This window comes from Ictalurus punctatus, chromosome 6 (genome assembly GCF_001660625.3).
Source record: "Ictalurus punctatus breed USDA103 chromosome 6, Coco_2.0, whole genome shotgun sequence".
In the NCBI taxonomy this organism is placed as follows: domain Eukaryota; kingdom Metazoa; phylum Chordata; class Actinopteri; order Siluriformes; family Ictaluridae; genus Ictalurus; species Ictalurus punctatus.
In genome coordinates, this window is record NC_030421.2 from 8,947,801 (window position 1) to 8,965,552 (window position 17,752).

General features: G+C 37.4%; 1 protein-coding gene across 1 annotated transcript in view; it reads right to left on the reverse strand.

Annotated features, from left to right (window-relative positions):
• The window catches only part of rrp1 (ribosomal RNA processing 1), a 30,658-nt gene extending 13,484 nt beyond the window's left edge, over positions 1-17,174 (reverse strand). The window contains exons 1-13 of the mRNA XM_017470645.3: positions 17,005-17,174; positions 16,701-16,783; positions 10,449-10,506; positions 9,958-10,043; positions 7,798-7,859; positions 7,510-7,639; positions 6,989-7,053; positions 6,476-6,693; positions 5,700-5,800; positions 5,503-5,600; positions 5,360-5,379; positions 4,926-5,060; positions 1-1,286 (exon numbers count right to left, since the gene is read on the reverse strand). The exon at positions 1-1,286 is cut by the window's left edge and continues 474 nt beyond it. Coding sequence (XP_017326134.1) covers positions 1-1,286; positions 4,926-5,060; positions 5,360-5,379; positions 5,503-5,600; positions 5,700-5,800; positions 6,476-6,693; positions 6,989-7,053; positions 7,510-7,639; positions 7,798-7,859; positions 9,958-10,043; positions 10,449-10,506; positions 16,701-16,783; positions 17,005-17,134 — 2,472 coding nt within the window. The 5' untranslated portion in view covers positions 17,135-17,174. The remainder of the gene's footprint in view (positions 1,287-4,925; positions 5,061-5,359; positions 5,380-5,502; positions 5,601-5,699; positions 5,801-6,475; positions 6,694-6,988; positions 7,054-7,509; positions 7,640-7,797; positions 7,860-9,957; positions 10,044-10,448; positions 10,507-16,700; positions 16,784-17,004) is intronic.
• Positions 17,175-17,752: the final 578 nt, after the last annotated feature.

The window sequence follows — 17,752 nt, forward strand, 5'->3', positions numbered from 1 at the left end:
TTTGCTCCCAGTTTCTTCTTTTGACTTCATCTTCTTGCTTTTCTTTGTCCTCACCATGAGAGTGTCTGATGGCTGAGCTTCAGCACTTGTCACTTCAGCAGCAGGTGTTGCTATACCTGTTGCCACAACCTCTGTACAGCTGTCTTGTGATGTGGAGTTTACTTCTTTCCCTACTCCCTGTGAACTGGACATGAGATTCTTGCTCTTCCCCTTTTTTTTCTTGGTGGTACGTGCCTTCAGTCTACACTGTGTTATGCTGTCTTCCTCTGATGTAGGACAGGGATGTCTGCTAATCTCATCATCACTGTTGTGTTCATCAGGGTCATCCAATATAGCTGGAGATTTAACTGCTACTTCAACTTCCTGTAAGATGGCCTTCAGATTCTTTCTTTTCACCTTCTTGATTTGGGTGGTACTTGTCCCCAGTTGTCTTTGTGTTGCGTTGTCCTTGACCCCTTTCTGATGTGTGGACAGCTTTCTGATCTCATCACCAGCGTTGTGTTCTTTAGGCACCAGCCTTATGTTCCTTAGAGACTGGACTGCTACTTCTTCCCCAACTTCCTGTAAGCTTGAGCACAGGTCCTTGCTTGTTGTCCTCTTCTTTCTCACCATGGTACTGGCCTCTAACTGACCAGAGTCACCACCCTGGGATTTTGTTTTGTCAACTTCTGTTTCTGTAGTCTCCAAATGGCTGTGAAGAGAACTCTCCTTTGATGGTTTTTCCACAATCTGTCCATTGGTTTCTGTGTCCATTTTCTCTTCTCCCATGTTCAACTTTTTTTTCTTGTTTTTCTTCTTATTTTTCACCTGCATAAGAGAAACACCACATTCAGCCTGGTCAGCTTCCACAGGACTTTCTACAAGTGATGCCATCTCAGGCTTATGATCTGTGCTAGTTTGAGTGCTCCCAACACCTGACATTGCTGTGAAACTTTTCTGCTTCATCACACTGTCACTCTGGTGTTCTCCATCAGATTCCTCTAAAACAAGCTGAAATTCATGTGCTTCATCCCCCACATTCTGTGAGTTTGTCTTCAGCTTTTTACTTTTCATCTTCTTCTTGACAGTGATACTGGCCTCCACTAGGCTTTGTGAGTCTGATTCATTATGCCGAAACACTGTTTCACCATCAGCTTCTATTTCTGAAGTCTTCTCTTGGCTGTCAAGCTCATGATGTTGGGAATTATCTTTCAGAACCACTCTTTCCTTTTCCATATCTTGCTCTCTTGGAGTTCCATCGGCCTCCAGTGATACACGTGATGTGTCCGTGGCTTTTTTTTTTATTGCTGTAAGAAATGGCAAATTGTTAATGGTCTGCACTTATATAGCACATTGTTTAAGTTAGTGGTTCTACACTGTGTCTCATTCTCTCTCTCTCTCTCACACACACACACCAATGACAGCAGAGCTGCCATGCAAGGTGCTAGCCTGCCATTGGGAACAACTGGGGGTTCAGTGTCCAAGTACACTTTTTGGTATGTGGTATATATATTGATATTTTTAAAATCCTGTTATTGAAAAGTGATTTACTGATACCATAAGACAAATGCGACAAATAAACAATGTAGAAACCTGTCAATGAGGATGAAACTTTAGTGAAACTAAAGACACAAAGCAATTTGTCATGTTTAGTCAGGGGTTTTGTTTTATTAATCTTAACTTAATTCAATAAAATCTGGCTACATTATACCATTTATGAGTCCATTTAAATGTATGTATACATTCAATATAATGTATAAATCAACTCTCATATCATACCGTTAAAATTATATAGGCAGATTTTACACTGCCTTTGACTGCACTATGGCAGAACCATTGCTCCTCAGTATTGTTTCCGCATGAAAAGACTTGAGGCCGACGCAGAGAAGGGGAACACAGCTAGCACCTTGTGTCTCGTTGGTGCTATGCTTCAGATGAACAACAATCAGTTGGGTAGGAGGTGTGTCTGATTGTATACACAAATGCTTTGATGGGATGTTTTAATCTAATTCAGATGATTACTGTTTAAATCAGAGTAATATTGTTGAAAGTAGAGATGCACTGATACTAAATTTCTCAGCAGATGCCGATAACCTCTGCCTTTAATGCCTTCTTTTAAATTAATAATAATTAATTCCACAATTCTGAAAGAAATGCAAATAAAAACTTTATTCTCTCCATTTCAACAAGTTGTTTAAACAGAAAACACATTACCCTATTTAACTTTAACACATTAACTAAATTCTGAAGATTAAAGTAAGATTTCTTAACTTATTGAATGTTATTAATCCTATTAACATTGAGTGAATTCTAAAAAACCTCCTGTTAGTCTCACATTCACTTACTTCTAAGCAACTAAAGGCCTCTCTCACATTGGCTAATGTTCATGAGTCCACCATCAGGAGAACACTGAACAACAAATAGTGAGCATTGCAGGGTTGCAAGGAGAAAGTCACTGATCTCCAAAAAGAACATTACTGCCCCTCTGCAGTTTGCTAAAGAGCACGTGGACAAGCCAGAAGGCGATTGGAAAATAATTCAGTAGAAATGTTTTAGAAGGACCTGAAGCAAGCAGTTCATAGATATAACTATGTATATACTGTATACTAGTTATACTATGTATAACTAGTATACAGTTTTGGGTGTTTAAGTTTTTTTACGCTTCAAGTGTGGTTAATTATTTGTTATGCTGTACGTGGAAACAGACGACTGCTTGAAGCCGTGGGCTGCGTCCCAAACCGTGTACTTACCGTCTATATAGTAGCCGAGATACATGTATTTCTCCTACTACAGGCCTATAGTAGGCAAGTACGTGTTTTGGGATGCAGCCATGCTCTCATTTGCTGTAAAACGGCTGAGCAAAATGCGGTGAAAACTCACAACGTTAATAATGTAATTAAGGTGTTTACATGTCTGTAATACACATCGATAATGCGACTAAAACATGAGTACTCCACATGTCTTAATTCGATTTGTGTTTACTTTGAGTATGACCTTAATCGGATTAAGGTAATTAAAAACTGCTGTTTACATGGTAGTTTCTTAATCAGAGTATTGTCTTAATCGGGTTAATAGTGAATTATTGCTGTCTATGTAAACGCAGTCAGTCAGTGCGTTTACATGGACAGCAATATTCTAATTATTGACTTTATTCTGAATAAGACAATATTGTGATTAATGTGTTTACATGAGTTGCTTTTAGAATATTCCTTTCACGTTCCCGTTTTACGTTATAGAACATAGATCGATTAACGGCACACGTCGTAACGTCACCACCCCACGTTGTCTGACGTTCCCTGCAGAATTTCACGTATCGACATACAGTTCATCTTCGTTATGGTTCCATATACAGTTTTGGGTTTCATTTTTAATTTTACGAAAGCTTTAAGTGCAGTTAATTATTTGTCATGCTATACGTGCTAATAGACGACTGCTTGCACCATGGACTGTGTCCGAAACCGCTTACTTACCTACTGTATAGTAATCGAGATACATGTATTTCACCTACTATATAGTAAGTAAGTACACGGTTTCGGACGCAGCCTCGCCCTCTTTTTTGCCGTTAAACTGTTGAGCACTGCCGCTTGTGTGTCCTCTCACAAAATGTGGTGAAAACTCCCACATGATGTTAATAGTGTGATTAAGGTGTGTACATGTCTATAATGCAACTAAAATAGCAATACTCCACACGTGTTAATAGGATTTGTCTTTACCTCGAGTATGACTTTAGTCGGATAACCTAAATCAATAATCTCTGTTTACATGGTAGTTTCTTAATCAGAGTATTGTCTTAATGGGGTTAACATTGGATTATTTTGTCCATGTAAACATACTGAATGTTTGGGAAGGTGGTATGGGTCAAAGGAACATGAACACCAGGACCCAAGGTTTCCAAGCAAAACATTGCCCAGAGCATCACACTTCCTCCACCGGCTTGCCTTCTTCCCATAGTGCATCCTGGTGCCACACACACACACACGGCCATTCACATGATGTAAAAGAAAACGTGATTCATCAGACCAGGCCACCTTCCATTGCTGCATGATCCAGTTCTGATGCTCATGTGACCATTGTAGGTGCTTTCGGTAGTGTACAGGGGGTCAGCATGGGCACTCAGACTGGTCTGCAGCTACGCAGCCCCATACGCAGCAAGCTGTGATGCACTGTGTGTTCTGACAACTTTCTATAAGAACCAGCATGAACTTATTCAACAGTTTGTGCTACAGTAGCTCTTCTGTTGGATCGGACCAGATGGGCTAGCCTTCACTCCCCACGTGCATCAATGACACTCGGGCGCCATGAACCTGTCCCTGGTTCAGCGGTTGTCCCTCCTTGGACCACTTTTGGTGGGTACTAACCACTGCATACAGGGCCTGCCATTTTGGAGATACTCTGACCCAGTCGTCCGGCCAATTTGGTCCTTGTGAAAATCGCTCAGTTCCTTACGTTTTTCCTGCTTTCAACACATTAACTTTGAGAATTGACTGTTCACTTGCTGCCTAATATATCCACCCCTTGACCAGTGTCACTGTGTGTTTAAGTGCGTGTGATGGCAAAGACATGGTCGAGTGCCGTTTGTGAATGGAGGGTGTGGTCCAGGAGAAGGAGTGAATGATTCCGTTAATGAAGTGAAACAGACAAAGCTGAGATTTCATTTGTAAACAGCATAAATCCTGGTTGTCAAACTATCCACAATGCAGAAATTTAGACAATAAAACAAAACTCGCTGAATTACTCAGTGATGATTTTCCTATTGATGATCAACTGGACAGTGATCAGTCAAGTCATGAGGCTACTGTTCATTAAATGCTATGATTGACATTTACCCCGAATGAAATTGAATGCAAATAAAATAAACAGCAGGATGGTTTCCCAGGCCACCACAAATTTAATATCGCAGTCATTCACCTGAGAAGAGCTCAAAGATACTCAAAGTCATAACCAACCTTTGCTCTTCTTCGCCACAGTTTCATCCCCAGTTGTGGGCTTCTCGTTTTTCCTCTTCTTCTTATTATTAAATTTCTCATCATCTGATGTGTCACTCAGGTCACCGTTATCATCCTCTGTTTGAGGGAAAATACCTGTACACAGTAATGAGAGTTATACATAGCTTCACTAGCCTTATAACATGAAAGAATTCTTTTTAAATTGATATTTACTCCACAAGGATCCGATATGATTGGTTTCCGACTTCATATTTTATGGAGGTAATAGTTTCATTACAAATGAATTGCTGCTTTGTTGTGATAAAACAAAACAAAAACACTACAGTCCTATGAATTGCACTGATGTTATCTAACGTAAGTAAAAAAAAATAAATCCCATTCCATACTGCACTTCTAAACAAATATAACAGATCTTAGATATAAAGTTCACTCACCTTCACTTAAATCACGAAAACTTCATTTGCAAGCATATAAAAAGAAAGAGGAAAAAAACAGCCAGTAAATAACTGCACTAGAGAAAAAAAAATATATTTCTACTGTAGATTGTTACACAGCAACTATTAAATTCAGCCCTTACGTCTTCACCAAGTTGTACATCTTTGTGCGGTTGATGTTTCGTGTATTGAAGTGGCTGCCCAACTCAAAAAGATGATCAGCTATTGCACCGTAGTCAAACTGCAGAATGGGTGGGGGATTTTAAAATAAAATTAATTTCCTGTTTTTATATTGCTGCTTGATGCAGGACAAAGGTCTTTCTGTCTCACATGCACTCACCTGTAGAACAGGACCAGCACAGTCATCCTCTTCAGAGCCCATGCTGTTCAAATCCAGATCATCTTTACTTCCTTTGCTGTTTTCCACTTCCTTAGAGATGCCTGGAAAACAAAGACAAACAAAGTAGCATTAAGATGTTAACTGTTCTGATAACAATACAAAAACGTGGATGAAAAAATCTAAACCTAATGATAATGTGACAGAGCAGCACACTAAAATGAGAAACTACTTCTAGTGCACAGGCCATCAGGAGAGGTTATGGATCTACCAGAGTCACTAAATTAACTTGTTAAATGTCTCTAGGTCAAGCTAAATAATCCTTTGAGTATAATATTAAATCAATCTGTTAACATTTTTTAAAAGATAATTCTTAAACATTGCTATAGCACACATGTGCCACTTAAGTCTGTTCTTACAGATTTTATGTTTTCTTATGTTCACATATTGTCAGCTACTGTGTCCTGTTTCCTGCACTATGCCGCAGTGTTCATGTTCGCTTAGTAAAGTAAAGTCACACTTGGTTGGAAACCAAAAACCAAGTGGCAGATTATCTTCCAAATGAGTTTGTCGTCAAGTTCTGCATATTATCTTATTTTTCTGATAAAACATTCTGGGTCCAAATCATGGTTTAAAGCCCACACTTTATGTACACCAATCTAAAAAGAACAATAATACAATAAACCCATGTGTGATAATTGAGCAGCTACTATTATTCTGAACTATAGAGTAATCCTGAGTGAGAGTAGTTTAATCCAATGAATAAACCCTTGACCTACCTTTGACCTTCACTTTAGGCTTCTTGCATGCTTTGTTCTTCAGCTCTTCTTCCTCTCCTATGTCTTCCTCCTCCTCCTCCTCCCCAGAAGCCTGGCCAGAGTCTGAATTGTCTCCTCCTCCCTGCTGAAGCTCCCTCATCAGGTCTTCAATTGCATAAGGTGCGTGATCCACAATAGTCCTGAAGATGTTCTTGGAGATGGAGCTCAACAGAAAGCAACTGCAACACAGAAGGCATTGACCATGCTGGAGTATGATTTGTGAATAAACAATGACATTTTATATACAGAGTTTATCTTTGGAGTTGGGTTTAAAAAGAGCAAAATGAGGTATACTGTTTGAGTCGTACCCGCTTTATGATGGACATGAACTCATTTCTGCTTAACATGAGCTTGTTCAGAAATCAAGGCATTATTTTCTGAGGTCAGGATTAAAATGTGCATTTTGGTTTCATGATATTTCTAGAGTTTGATATTGGTAAGTAATGAAATGCACAGAGCATTCAAGTAACTCACTCTTTGGTCTTGGCCATGGTTTTGCAAAAGGGGTTGATGAAAGTCTGGTTCTGTTCTGCTGTCAGCTGCAGAAGAGGAACAGATAAACAATGTCAAACATTAAAACATTTTAAATGTCACTGTCTGAGGTTCTGATAAATTGCAGTAGCCACACATAAGCACTCCCTTCACAAACATCATAAATATTATTTAATATAATTTTCTGGTAGTTCTTGTACATTTCGTTTAAAGTGCAATTAAAACAGATTATAATGTGCATTGACAATTTTCAATGCAAACTAAACATTACCATGTATCCTATTTACCTACAGGGCATCTGGCTTTTCAAATAACCAAAGTGTACACAATTAAAATATATAACTGCTGCTGATGTGAGCATCAAGTGACCCAAGTGTCTGAAACTTGAGTGGGAATCAATTTAAAGATTGAGTTCATAGACAATAGGTTTCCAAACATAATATATAAAATTATAACGTCAATTAAAAATTAAAATGCAAAAAACACCCCTCAGCAGGTCTTACCTCAGCGGAGCCGACTTGAGCCAACTCAGCCATGTAGAGATCCAGAATGTGCAGAATCAGTCCTTTCGGTACATGATCGGTGTTCTGCAAAATCTGATCTGTGAAGACCTGTAAAAACTGGTTTACTGCACTAGAGAGAGAGAGAGGGAGGGAGCAACAGAGAGCAAGTGAGACAAAAAGAGAGAGACAGAGAGACAGTGACAGAATGAAAAAAATGTTAATGCTGAAAGAAACTCAGATTCTTAAAGTACAAACTCCAAAAATGTCCACAAAAGTAATAAGTTGTACCTGGACTCCCATTCCCTCCTCTTGAGAACCTCAAAAGCTTGTCTGAACATGAAGCGAACCAGCTTTCAGAAAAAGGGGAGACACAGAATTTACACAACATTCATTTCAGATAATGATTAAAAAATGTAAATAATCTACACTCTCAGAAAAAACCTAGCAACCTGGTCACTGGAGTGGTTCCTGGCCAGTGATAGGACATGCATATGTTTGTGTCTGAGTGCATTATTTCCTTTTAAAATAATTTAATAAATTCATGTCATGCATCACTTTATTCTATAAAACCTAGTTAATTTGAATACATTTTCAGTACGTCTAAATAATATATTATTTTATGTTTTGGTATCTCAAACCCCCATAATGATAATTCAAAATAAAATACTGTGGTATGATTTTGTGTTTGAAACAATCCAAAGAAACAAATTTCAGAGATACCAATAGTTTGAAGCTGTTGAGATAATGGAAAAAACTTTTGTCCAGCAATTTGTATGTTCTCAAATGTCAGGGTGGCACAATCGTAAACACAGGACTTTTATTATGAAGTGAAGAGGTAATAACAGTCATGATACATCATCCAGAGGATCCCACGTGATCCTTGTGGTGAGTGAAAAGATTTGTAGATCTCTCTTAAATACTGAAAAATAATTACTTCCAACACATAGGTAAGTTGGTACACTTTCCATGTCAGGTGGTAAAACCAATGTAAAACTAGGAAAATATTTTATCATAACCCTTTTTATTATATTTAAAAAGTATATGTATAGATTTGCTAGCAAAGACAAAAGCTAATACAGGCATCCAAGTAGAAGCCTGTTTAATATCAAATTAGTTGCAAAAGTCAGGTGGCACAACCGGTGTGTTAGGTGGTGCCACCGCAATGAATGCCACTATATGAAATAAATAATATTATTTAAAGCTCTTCTATTATTGTTCTAAAAGGTAAAGATTTTATTTTTATATCAAGTATACCATACAATATTTTGTCAGACATTACACTTTTAAATCACAATCCATTTTTGTTATAATATAGTGGTGCATTCCAGTTGCTATGCAGTTAACGTTTTAAAGCTTTTGATAAATGCAACCACGAATCTCATTTTTGTTCACCTGCCCAGAGTGGGGCGTTAAACTGACTGTTTTTTGCGTTGCAAAAATCTGAGATTAAAAGGACTAACGTGCTAGCTGCACTGGTCACACTTGGGCACCCTCAAAGCCTGCAAATCTATATTCTTAGTATACAATATTTTTACTATTCAAACTGTAACTTTAAAAAAAGTGGTGGGCTTGTCATCTTTTCAATTGTTACAAAGTGACTTAAAACTGTAAACATTCCATCAAAGCAACAGATTAAAAAAATCTTTCCCCAGAACAGTCTTACACGTGCACCCACCAGCTGTTGTAGGGATAAATCCATACATTTAAAAACTATATCCTGAATTTATATATTTCTGTAAAGCTGCTTTGGGACAATGTCCACTGTTAAAGTTGAATTTATTAACTATCTGCCTCACTGTTTTTTCTACTGCCCGACATCCCAAAAGCAGTGGAAGGCAACATTGTAATCTGAGCAACTAGTTAATGCAATACCTAATATACATTTTTAAAAAATATTGAATCTGTAAATTAATGTTAATAATAGTGTATACAGTAGAACAGTTACCACTAGACATTCTTTTTCCATAAAATCTTCCTGTTCTACTTTCATAGCCTAGATAAGCGGTGTTAATAAAACTCTGCTTAATTACCAAGTTAAGAAATGAATGGCATTAGCTTCTCAAAACAATGCTGATGTGCCACCTCTGCTTTAGGGAGAAATTAATATAGACGAACAGTTTAATGAAAGAAGTTTACATTACATGTAACTCAGAATTTTATTACAAAACACAGCCGTGGACACCGCTGAAGACTACATGTTAAATAGAAATATTAATAAAGTCATTCAAAGTCATTAAAGCCATTCAGGGTGGATTTCTCCTTTAAAATGTAACTACTGTAGCCATTCCCTCATGTAAGTTGCTTATCAGGGCAATTTATCTACCTGGATCTTTAAAAAAAAAAAAAAAAAAAGAAAGAAAGAAAAGAAACATTACAGTTGAACATAATGATCCTGCTGCACATAACTAAAACTTGGTCTGGATGTAAGTTTATCATTTTAGTACTGACCTGGTAAAATTTGTCCATGCGAAGTCTGTCGATGCCGTTCCATTCTCTCTTTATAGTCTGGAGAAATGTTGCAAAATACAGCAGCTCTACATATGGAGAAACAGTTCAATGCTAACATTAATGCCTGTACCTTTATTAGGCTAATACATCATTCACATTTCTTAATATGACTTTGATCAGAATACACTTTAGGATTAGACATTTTACCTTTAAATAAATATAAACCAGTTGTGTGCTTGTGTGAATATTCTGTTCACTCCTTTATTTCAGTTATTTCACTCCACTCATTTATTTCAGTTTATCTAATTGCAAAGCCATTTATTTCTTAAACACACACAGGCTTGTACAATCCTAAAGACAATGTTAAACATAAATTGTAAACATTTTAATAACATCAAATCATATACATCATAATGTCACATTGTTCATCTCAATGTGTCAAGTCAGTTAAACTACATGTAAAAAATACAAAAAGTGAGAAAAGTACTTACGGTTGTCAGTGGTTTGGAAACTATGAATCAGGCCAGAGATTCTGTGTGAAAGTTCCTCCTGAGACCAAAGACAAGTATTATCACTTTAATATGATATAGTATGAACCAGACATGACATTCAAAGGGTAAGGACACACACAGAAATGTAAATATCTGTAAACTATATTGCAATATGCTTTGCAATATAGTTTATTGCAATATGCTTTGTAATATTGTTTATATACTCCCTTGAGTTATCCAGCATTTACCACCTTCTGTTTTCTTTTCTTTTTTTGTGTGTGCCTGAGTTTTGCGACATCTAAGCAAGCTTGCATAATTTTTTATATATATATATATATATATATATATATATATATATATATATATATATATTTATATATATATTTATATATATATATATATTTTATATATATATATATAAATATATATATATATATATAAATATAAATATATATAAAAATATATATATATATATATATATATATATATTTTTTATATATATATATATATATATATATATATATATATATATATAAAATATATATATATATATAAAATATATATATATATATATATATATATATATAAAATATATATATATATATATATATATATATATATATATATATATATATATATATATATATATATATGAGAAGTTGCAAACAATGCACAGGCTTGCATGTTTCAGCATCATAGTTTGATTAAATAGACATGTTTCAGACTAGGAATGTCACGATAACTGATACTACGGTAACAACATTCTTAAAACGTGAAGGTACTTGTTTTTCTGCAGTAGCATTGGTACTTTTAGTAATGAAGGTACCGGGGTTACAATTCTTCTGGAACTGAAGGGGGCAAATACGCTCAAGTGTTTTAGTCGGTCCACAAGTGGTGAAGAAGAAGAAGAAAGCCAACAAGCACACGGGAAAAACTACAGAAGATGGCGACAAGTTTAGCTCCGCCCCCAACTCGTTGAGAGGAAAGGTGGTAAGAGTCAAATGTGGAAATACGTTGCATTTTAGGCAGATGACAACAAACCTATAATTGATGCTGTGAAGCCGATGTGCAAACAATGCTACCGTTCATTTCAAACAAAGCGAGGAAACACCTGGAATTTGGCAAAGCACCTGAAAGACAGGTCCTATATTATGCTTGTTTGAGGCAGCTGGCATTGTGGCCGTGAAACCAGCTAACGTTAAACTCCATGTAATGTTAGCTATAGCCAGTTATTTGTTAACGATGCTAACACATTACAATGTTATAAATTACCTTCTAATGGGCCACCATGAATCGCCATTCAGTCTGTGTCCTGTCAGCTAAATGTAGCCTAATGTCACTAATAATTATTCAAATGTTCATGCTTCTAATAAATCTTTTTGGCCTACCACCTTATCAGTGAATTTAAACTAATGCTTGCATTCAGAATATAAGGTGTGTGTGTGCGCTTAGGAGTGCAGCTTAGAACTTGTAGCTTCCACTGTTTTATTAGTCATTGTCAGACAGTGTTTGATAACTAAAATATCCGTCTCTCTGCCAGAGGATGTCCTCCAGGAGTTTTTAATTTTATTTTTAAACCACACCGTGGTATCGAGTTTGGTATCGAGTATCATGTACTTTTGGTGGTATCTGTACCGACTACTAGATTTTTGGTATCATGACATCCCTTTTTCAGACAGTGCTGCTCTGGATGTCGAGGGAATGCAAAGACAATGTAAATCGATGACTCATCGATTTTTTTTTTTTTTACATTATAAGTCAACGAGAAAAATAAATGTATAAAGACAAATGGACAGAGAAGTAGCATGTGTTCCCCCCAACCCCTTCCCAAGTTCAAAACTAAATGTTTCATGTGATCCAAGTCCGTGGCATGTAACAAAACAACCATTACTCTACCCACAAAAATCAGTTCTTTAGGATAGGGGTGGACAAAATGATGATTTTAGATCTTGAACAGATAATATATCTACATGACCTATCTTTACACAGAGATCACATGTACTATGAAAATAAACACTAAACTGGTATTGCTAAAATGCTCAGACAAGTTGCTTTACAACTCAGACATTCTTAACACTTGCTTTATGCTCTTCATGACAACACACACACAAAATCCAACAATAGCCAAAAGTAAGCAGTTCCTTAACTTTATGCTTCCTCCTCATTTTGCTTGGAAACCTAACAGCATAGCAGAGTAGTCGATTTCAAAAATGTATCATTCACAGGCTCTAAAAGCATTGAGAAAAAAATTCTGAAGTCCATCTTTCTTTTTGACACATACAAAAAAAGGCATTCAATCTAGGCATGCACGGTATTCATCTTCCACTATACAGAACATCAAAATCATCCCGAAATACACAACTAATTCATGCAAACACCTGTAGTTCAACTTTTACTCACTTCCCACCAACGTGCAAGTGAGGAAAAATGGCTTTGTGCCACTTGTGCTTGGTGGGCGTGAGCATTTTAAGAGGCAGAGCATGTCTATAGAGAAAAAAATTCAACATCAGTTGTACGTAACTGGATTTTACACAATGCACATGGCGCAAATGATAGTTGTTGCAAAACATGCAAAGGCAAGATTGGCACATAGAGGAAACATGATGAATTTGTTTAACCACCAAGAAAGCAGTTCAAAGAGTGTACTACAATCCAGATTACACAGGGACCACATGCGAGTGCAACACCTCAGCCATAAACAGCACTGAAGTTAACAACTAGTTTTGGAAAAAGCCACTCCTTAGGTGAAAACAATTAAGTGCTTGAAAAAGATCAGGAGACGAGACAAGATTAGATCCCTATACAAGCATCATGAGATCATTTTTACACAAATAAAATATAATATTTTAATACATTTATTTGGTAATGACAACAAATTGAACCACTGCACTATCAAGACATTGTTTAAAACTAAAAAAAAAAAAAAAAAAAAAAAAAAGGTAGATCAGGATTTATAAGGGGTAATTTCCCCCTATTATTTATTAATGTTATTTTCTTTCTTTTTTTCCAGAGTTATAATGTATGTCATGGCCACGTTATTAATATGGATAGATTATTTGATGGTAGATTGTTAAATTAAAAAATATATAAATTTTTCCTGGTCAAGAATGGTTGCATCAAAATAATCATAAAACAAGGTTTGTTTGTTTTTTATTTGACTTTTAAAAATAGATGATCCTCATTATATCTGACTGAGCTGCCATTCCTCACCTGGACACAGAATACAGAGAGAAGTGCAATAAAGAACAAGTAGAACTAGTCAATGTACACGAACAGCGTCACCCCAACGACAAATCCAGTGCTTCTCATTACTAATTTGTACACATTAAATTCCCTAAAAATATATTTCAAACAGAAATGAAGCTACTGAAGAAAAACTATATCTGACATTTGACCTTATTGTGACCTTATCCCTGTTGGATCAATTCTGAAATTTTATCAGTCCAGCTACTGGCTACAGTGGTAACTCCATACAAATCCTACAAACTTCAAACTCTCATTGTTGAGATATCACAGTAATAAGACTCTCAGGCAAGGCACAGTAGTGAAATATTGTGCAGTGGCCAAATCAAATGGTTGAGCATTAAATGGTAAATGTGATCACTATTCAGTCATCTTAGCTGCTTAGGGAAATATTTTGGAAAGATTTAGTGTTCGTCCCTCCCAAGGCAACCTGAAGTTGTTACAGCAGTTCATTATAATTCTTTTTCCTATCATTTCATTAAACTAGCCATGGATATGGCTAGTTTTTACCAAATAACAACCATAACCAGCGCAACATCTTTCACTAATCTCATTGTTATACTAAGGTTTTCTTATGTGTGCTTGTGCCTGAAGACATTTTGCTTGTGCACAATACCTCCAGGAGAATACATGTGCACATACAGTATCTCACAAAAGTGAGTACACCCCTCACATTTTTGTAAATATTTGATTATATCTTTTCATGTGACAACACTGAAGAATTGACACTTTGCTACAATGTAAAGTAGTGAGTGTACAGCTTGTGTAACAGTGTAAATTTGCTGTCCCCTCAAAATAACTCAACACCTTCCATTTGAGGATGCCCCACAGAGGCTCAGTAGGGTTTAGGTCTGGAGACATGCTTGGCCAGTCCATCATCTTCACCCTCAGCTTCTTTAGCACGGCAGTGGTCGTCTTGGAGGTGTGTTTGGGCTCGTTATCATGCTGGAATACTGCATACTGATCATGCTCTGCTTCGGTATGTCACAGTACATGTTGGCATTCATGGTTCCCTCAATGAACTGTAGCTTCCCAGTGCCGGCAGCACTCATGCAGCCCCAGACCATGACACTCCAACCACCATGCTTGACTGTAGGCAAGACACACTTGTCTTTGTACTCCTCACCTGGTTGCCACCACACACTCTTGACACCATCTGAACCAAATAAGTTTAGCTTGGTCTCATCAGACCACAGGACATGGTTCCAGTAATCCATCTCCTTAGTCTGCTTGTCTTCAGCAAACTGTTTGTGGACTTTCTTGTGCATCATCTTTAGAAGAGGCTTCCTTCTGGGACAACAGCCATGTAGACCAATTTCATGCAGTGTGTGGCATATTGTCTGAGCACTGACAGGTTGACCCCCCACCCCTTCAACTTCTCCAGCAATGCTGGCAGCACTCATACGTGTATTTCCCAAAGACAACCTCTGGATATGATGCTGAGCACGTGCACTCAATCTCTTTGGTCGACCATGGTGAGGCCTGTTCTAAGTGGAACCTGACCTGTTAAACCGCTGTATGGTCACATGACACCGGGGAGGGAAAATGGCTAATTGTGGCAAATTTGGACATTTTCACTGAGGGGTGTACTCACTTTTGTTGCCAGCGGTTTAGACATTAATGGCTGTGTTGTTATTTTGAGAGGACAGCAAATTTACACCGTTACACAATCTGTACACTCACTACTTTACATTGTAGCAAAGTGTCATTTCTTCAGTGTTGTCACATGAAAAGATATAATCAAATATTTACATAAATTTGAGGAGTGTACTCACTTTTGTGAGATACTGTATATTTTTCTGGAACATTAATCCAGAAAAATTTCCCTAAACACTGATTCCGTATAAAAATACATTGTGCTGACCTGAAAGCAAAATCTATCTTCAACTCACCAACCTATTAAACATATTTAATGACTGAGTAGCAGAGATAAATACCATAATTCATTTTCTATGTTCATGCATCTGTTAAATATGTACCAAGAATTTAGTCAAATAGTGAAAGAGTTTCACTATTTAGGAGCTGTTGGTTTTAACAACCAGCTAGTGGCAAAGCAGGGGTGTTCCTGCCCCACAGCCTCACACAGTCACTGATTCACTCCTGAGCTCAGTTTACTGTGTGTGGCATTTCATATGCTCTTACAATGTCCACATGGGTTTCCTCCAGGTTTTCAGAGTTCCTCCCAAAAACATGCTGGTAGGTGGACCGGCTAACAGACACCTTTACCAGTTGGTAAGTTATTTTTCAGCTTCCTTGCTACATGAATAAATATATCAGTACATCAAGTTACCTTGGTACTGTGTTATTTTCTTAAAATATATAAGACGCATCATTAATGACCTTTCTACCAGCTGTTAAAGATGGTCTAGCAGTTCACCTTAGCTTGTGTTCTGGCAGCTGGTAGCTGATCAGACCAAGCAGGATTATTATGCAGATAAGACTAGATTGTCAAAAGTAAGTGGACACCTGACAATGACCCAAAACACACTGCCATCACAAAAAAGGACTTCATCAGTTGAAAAAAAGTGGAAGGTTTTAGACTTTTGCACGCATAAAAAATGGATGGTCTGCCACCAAAGGTGACATGTTGTTGTCTACATAAATAAATATGAGGAAATTAAAGCTGAAATTCTGACCTATCATCTCATGCGCATCACAAATGCCTTTCAGTGTATAACAAAAACAGTAGAATTGGCTTCAATACTTTCTGAGGGAACTGTATGAGTGTGATGGTCAAACTTTTGGACATATGGTGTATGACGTCCCATTCCTTAATAAATAAAACATCAATAATAATAATGATTGTAGACTCGTCTGATTGAGCTCATTAGTTAAAGAGCACGTTTAGCAGGTGTGTCTGATCAGAAAGCAGTGAACTGTGCAAGCCTGCTCTGGAGTCTCACACAGCCCTCTGCAGCACAGCTAAATGTTTATCATCACGGTCTGAACTCACCTCCACTTTCACCTGAAGAGGAAAGATAGCACCAGAGGGATGGGAAACAGATTTACCTGCAGAAGAGGCTTGTCCTGCATCCACAGGCAGTAGAAAAGCCCCTTCCATATCTTCAGCAAGTCTTCACTCGTAAAACCACCTTAAACAGTAAAAGGGAAGCGATAAGAATAACTTTTCACGAAATAAACAGACCAGGCTGAATTAGATTTTCCACCTGGCCACAATTTCACCTTCACGCACGTTAAACAAACTGAAGCTGAATTATTGTTTGATCAGTTAGCATGAAGCTACAAGCACCACGTTCCCCACATGTTGCTAACTCTGCTGAATAAACACTCACTCACTCCACCTCTAATTTACCTTCGATCTTTTGAGATCGGAGATTAATGTACTTCCTGAGCGCCTTTAAAGCTTTAGTCCTAATAGATTTGTCGTTTGATGCTAGTCTTTGAGCGAGAATGATCTCAGGCTCCTGTGGTCCTGGTGCCATAGTTGATACTTTTCACGTGGAATACATCTGCGTCGCCCTCATTTTTCCCACCCGTTTTCCAGAAAACCTTCCCTCCTTCACTAGGATTGGTCAGAAATTTCACATACCGTGAGTGGATTGGTTCGAGTACTGAGACGGACTGAAGCATTGGCCAACCCTGAATGCAGAAGGCGGGATTTGTCATATTATGGGTGAGAACAGTAACTTTTCAAAGAAAACCCCTTCATTTCTTCGTCGCAGGTTGATGACGCACTATGACGGTTCGCCGCGGTTACTGCGCTTGTGGCAGCAGATGGCGGTGCAGTCCGTAGTCCATACACGCCGCATTGGCCCTTTCCTGCGAAACTTTGTCCGCCATGTTGATCTGGGCAAGACTGCCCTATGAACAAATACAAGTAAACAGGGGAGGTTTGGTTTTTCTAGATAAAAAGCACAATAACGATTTCAATGGTTTACGATCTACGCGGAATACAAAAAAGTTACTTCTCCAGTTACATAGAATCTCGATAGTTAAGAGTTGGAAAATGATTCACTGTCATAAGGAATTGTGAAAATTCGTGCTTTTAAAGCACATAGTTGGCTGATTTTTTTGGTTAATAAATGCTGAGACGTCCCTAA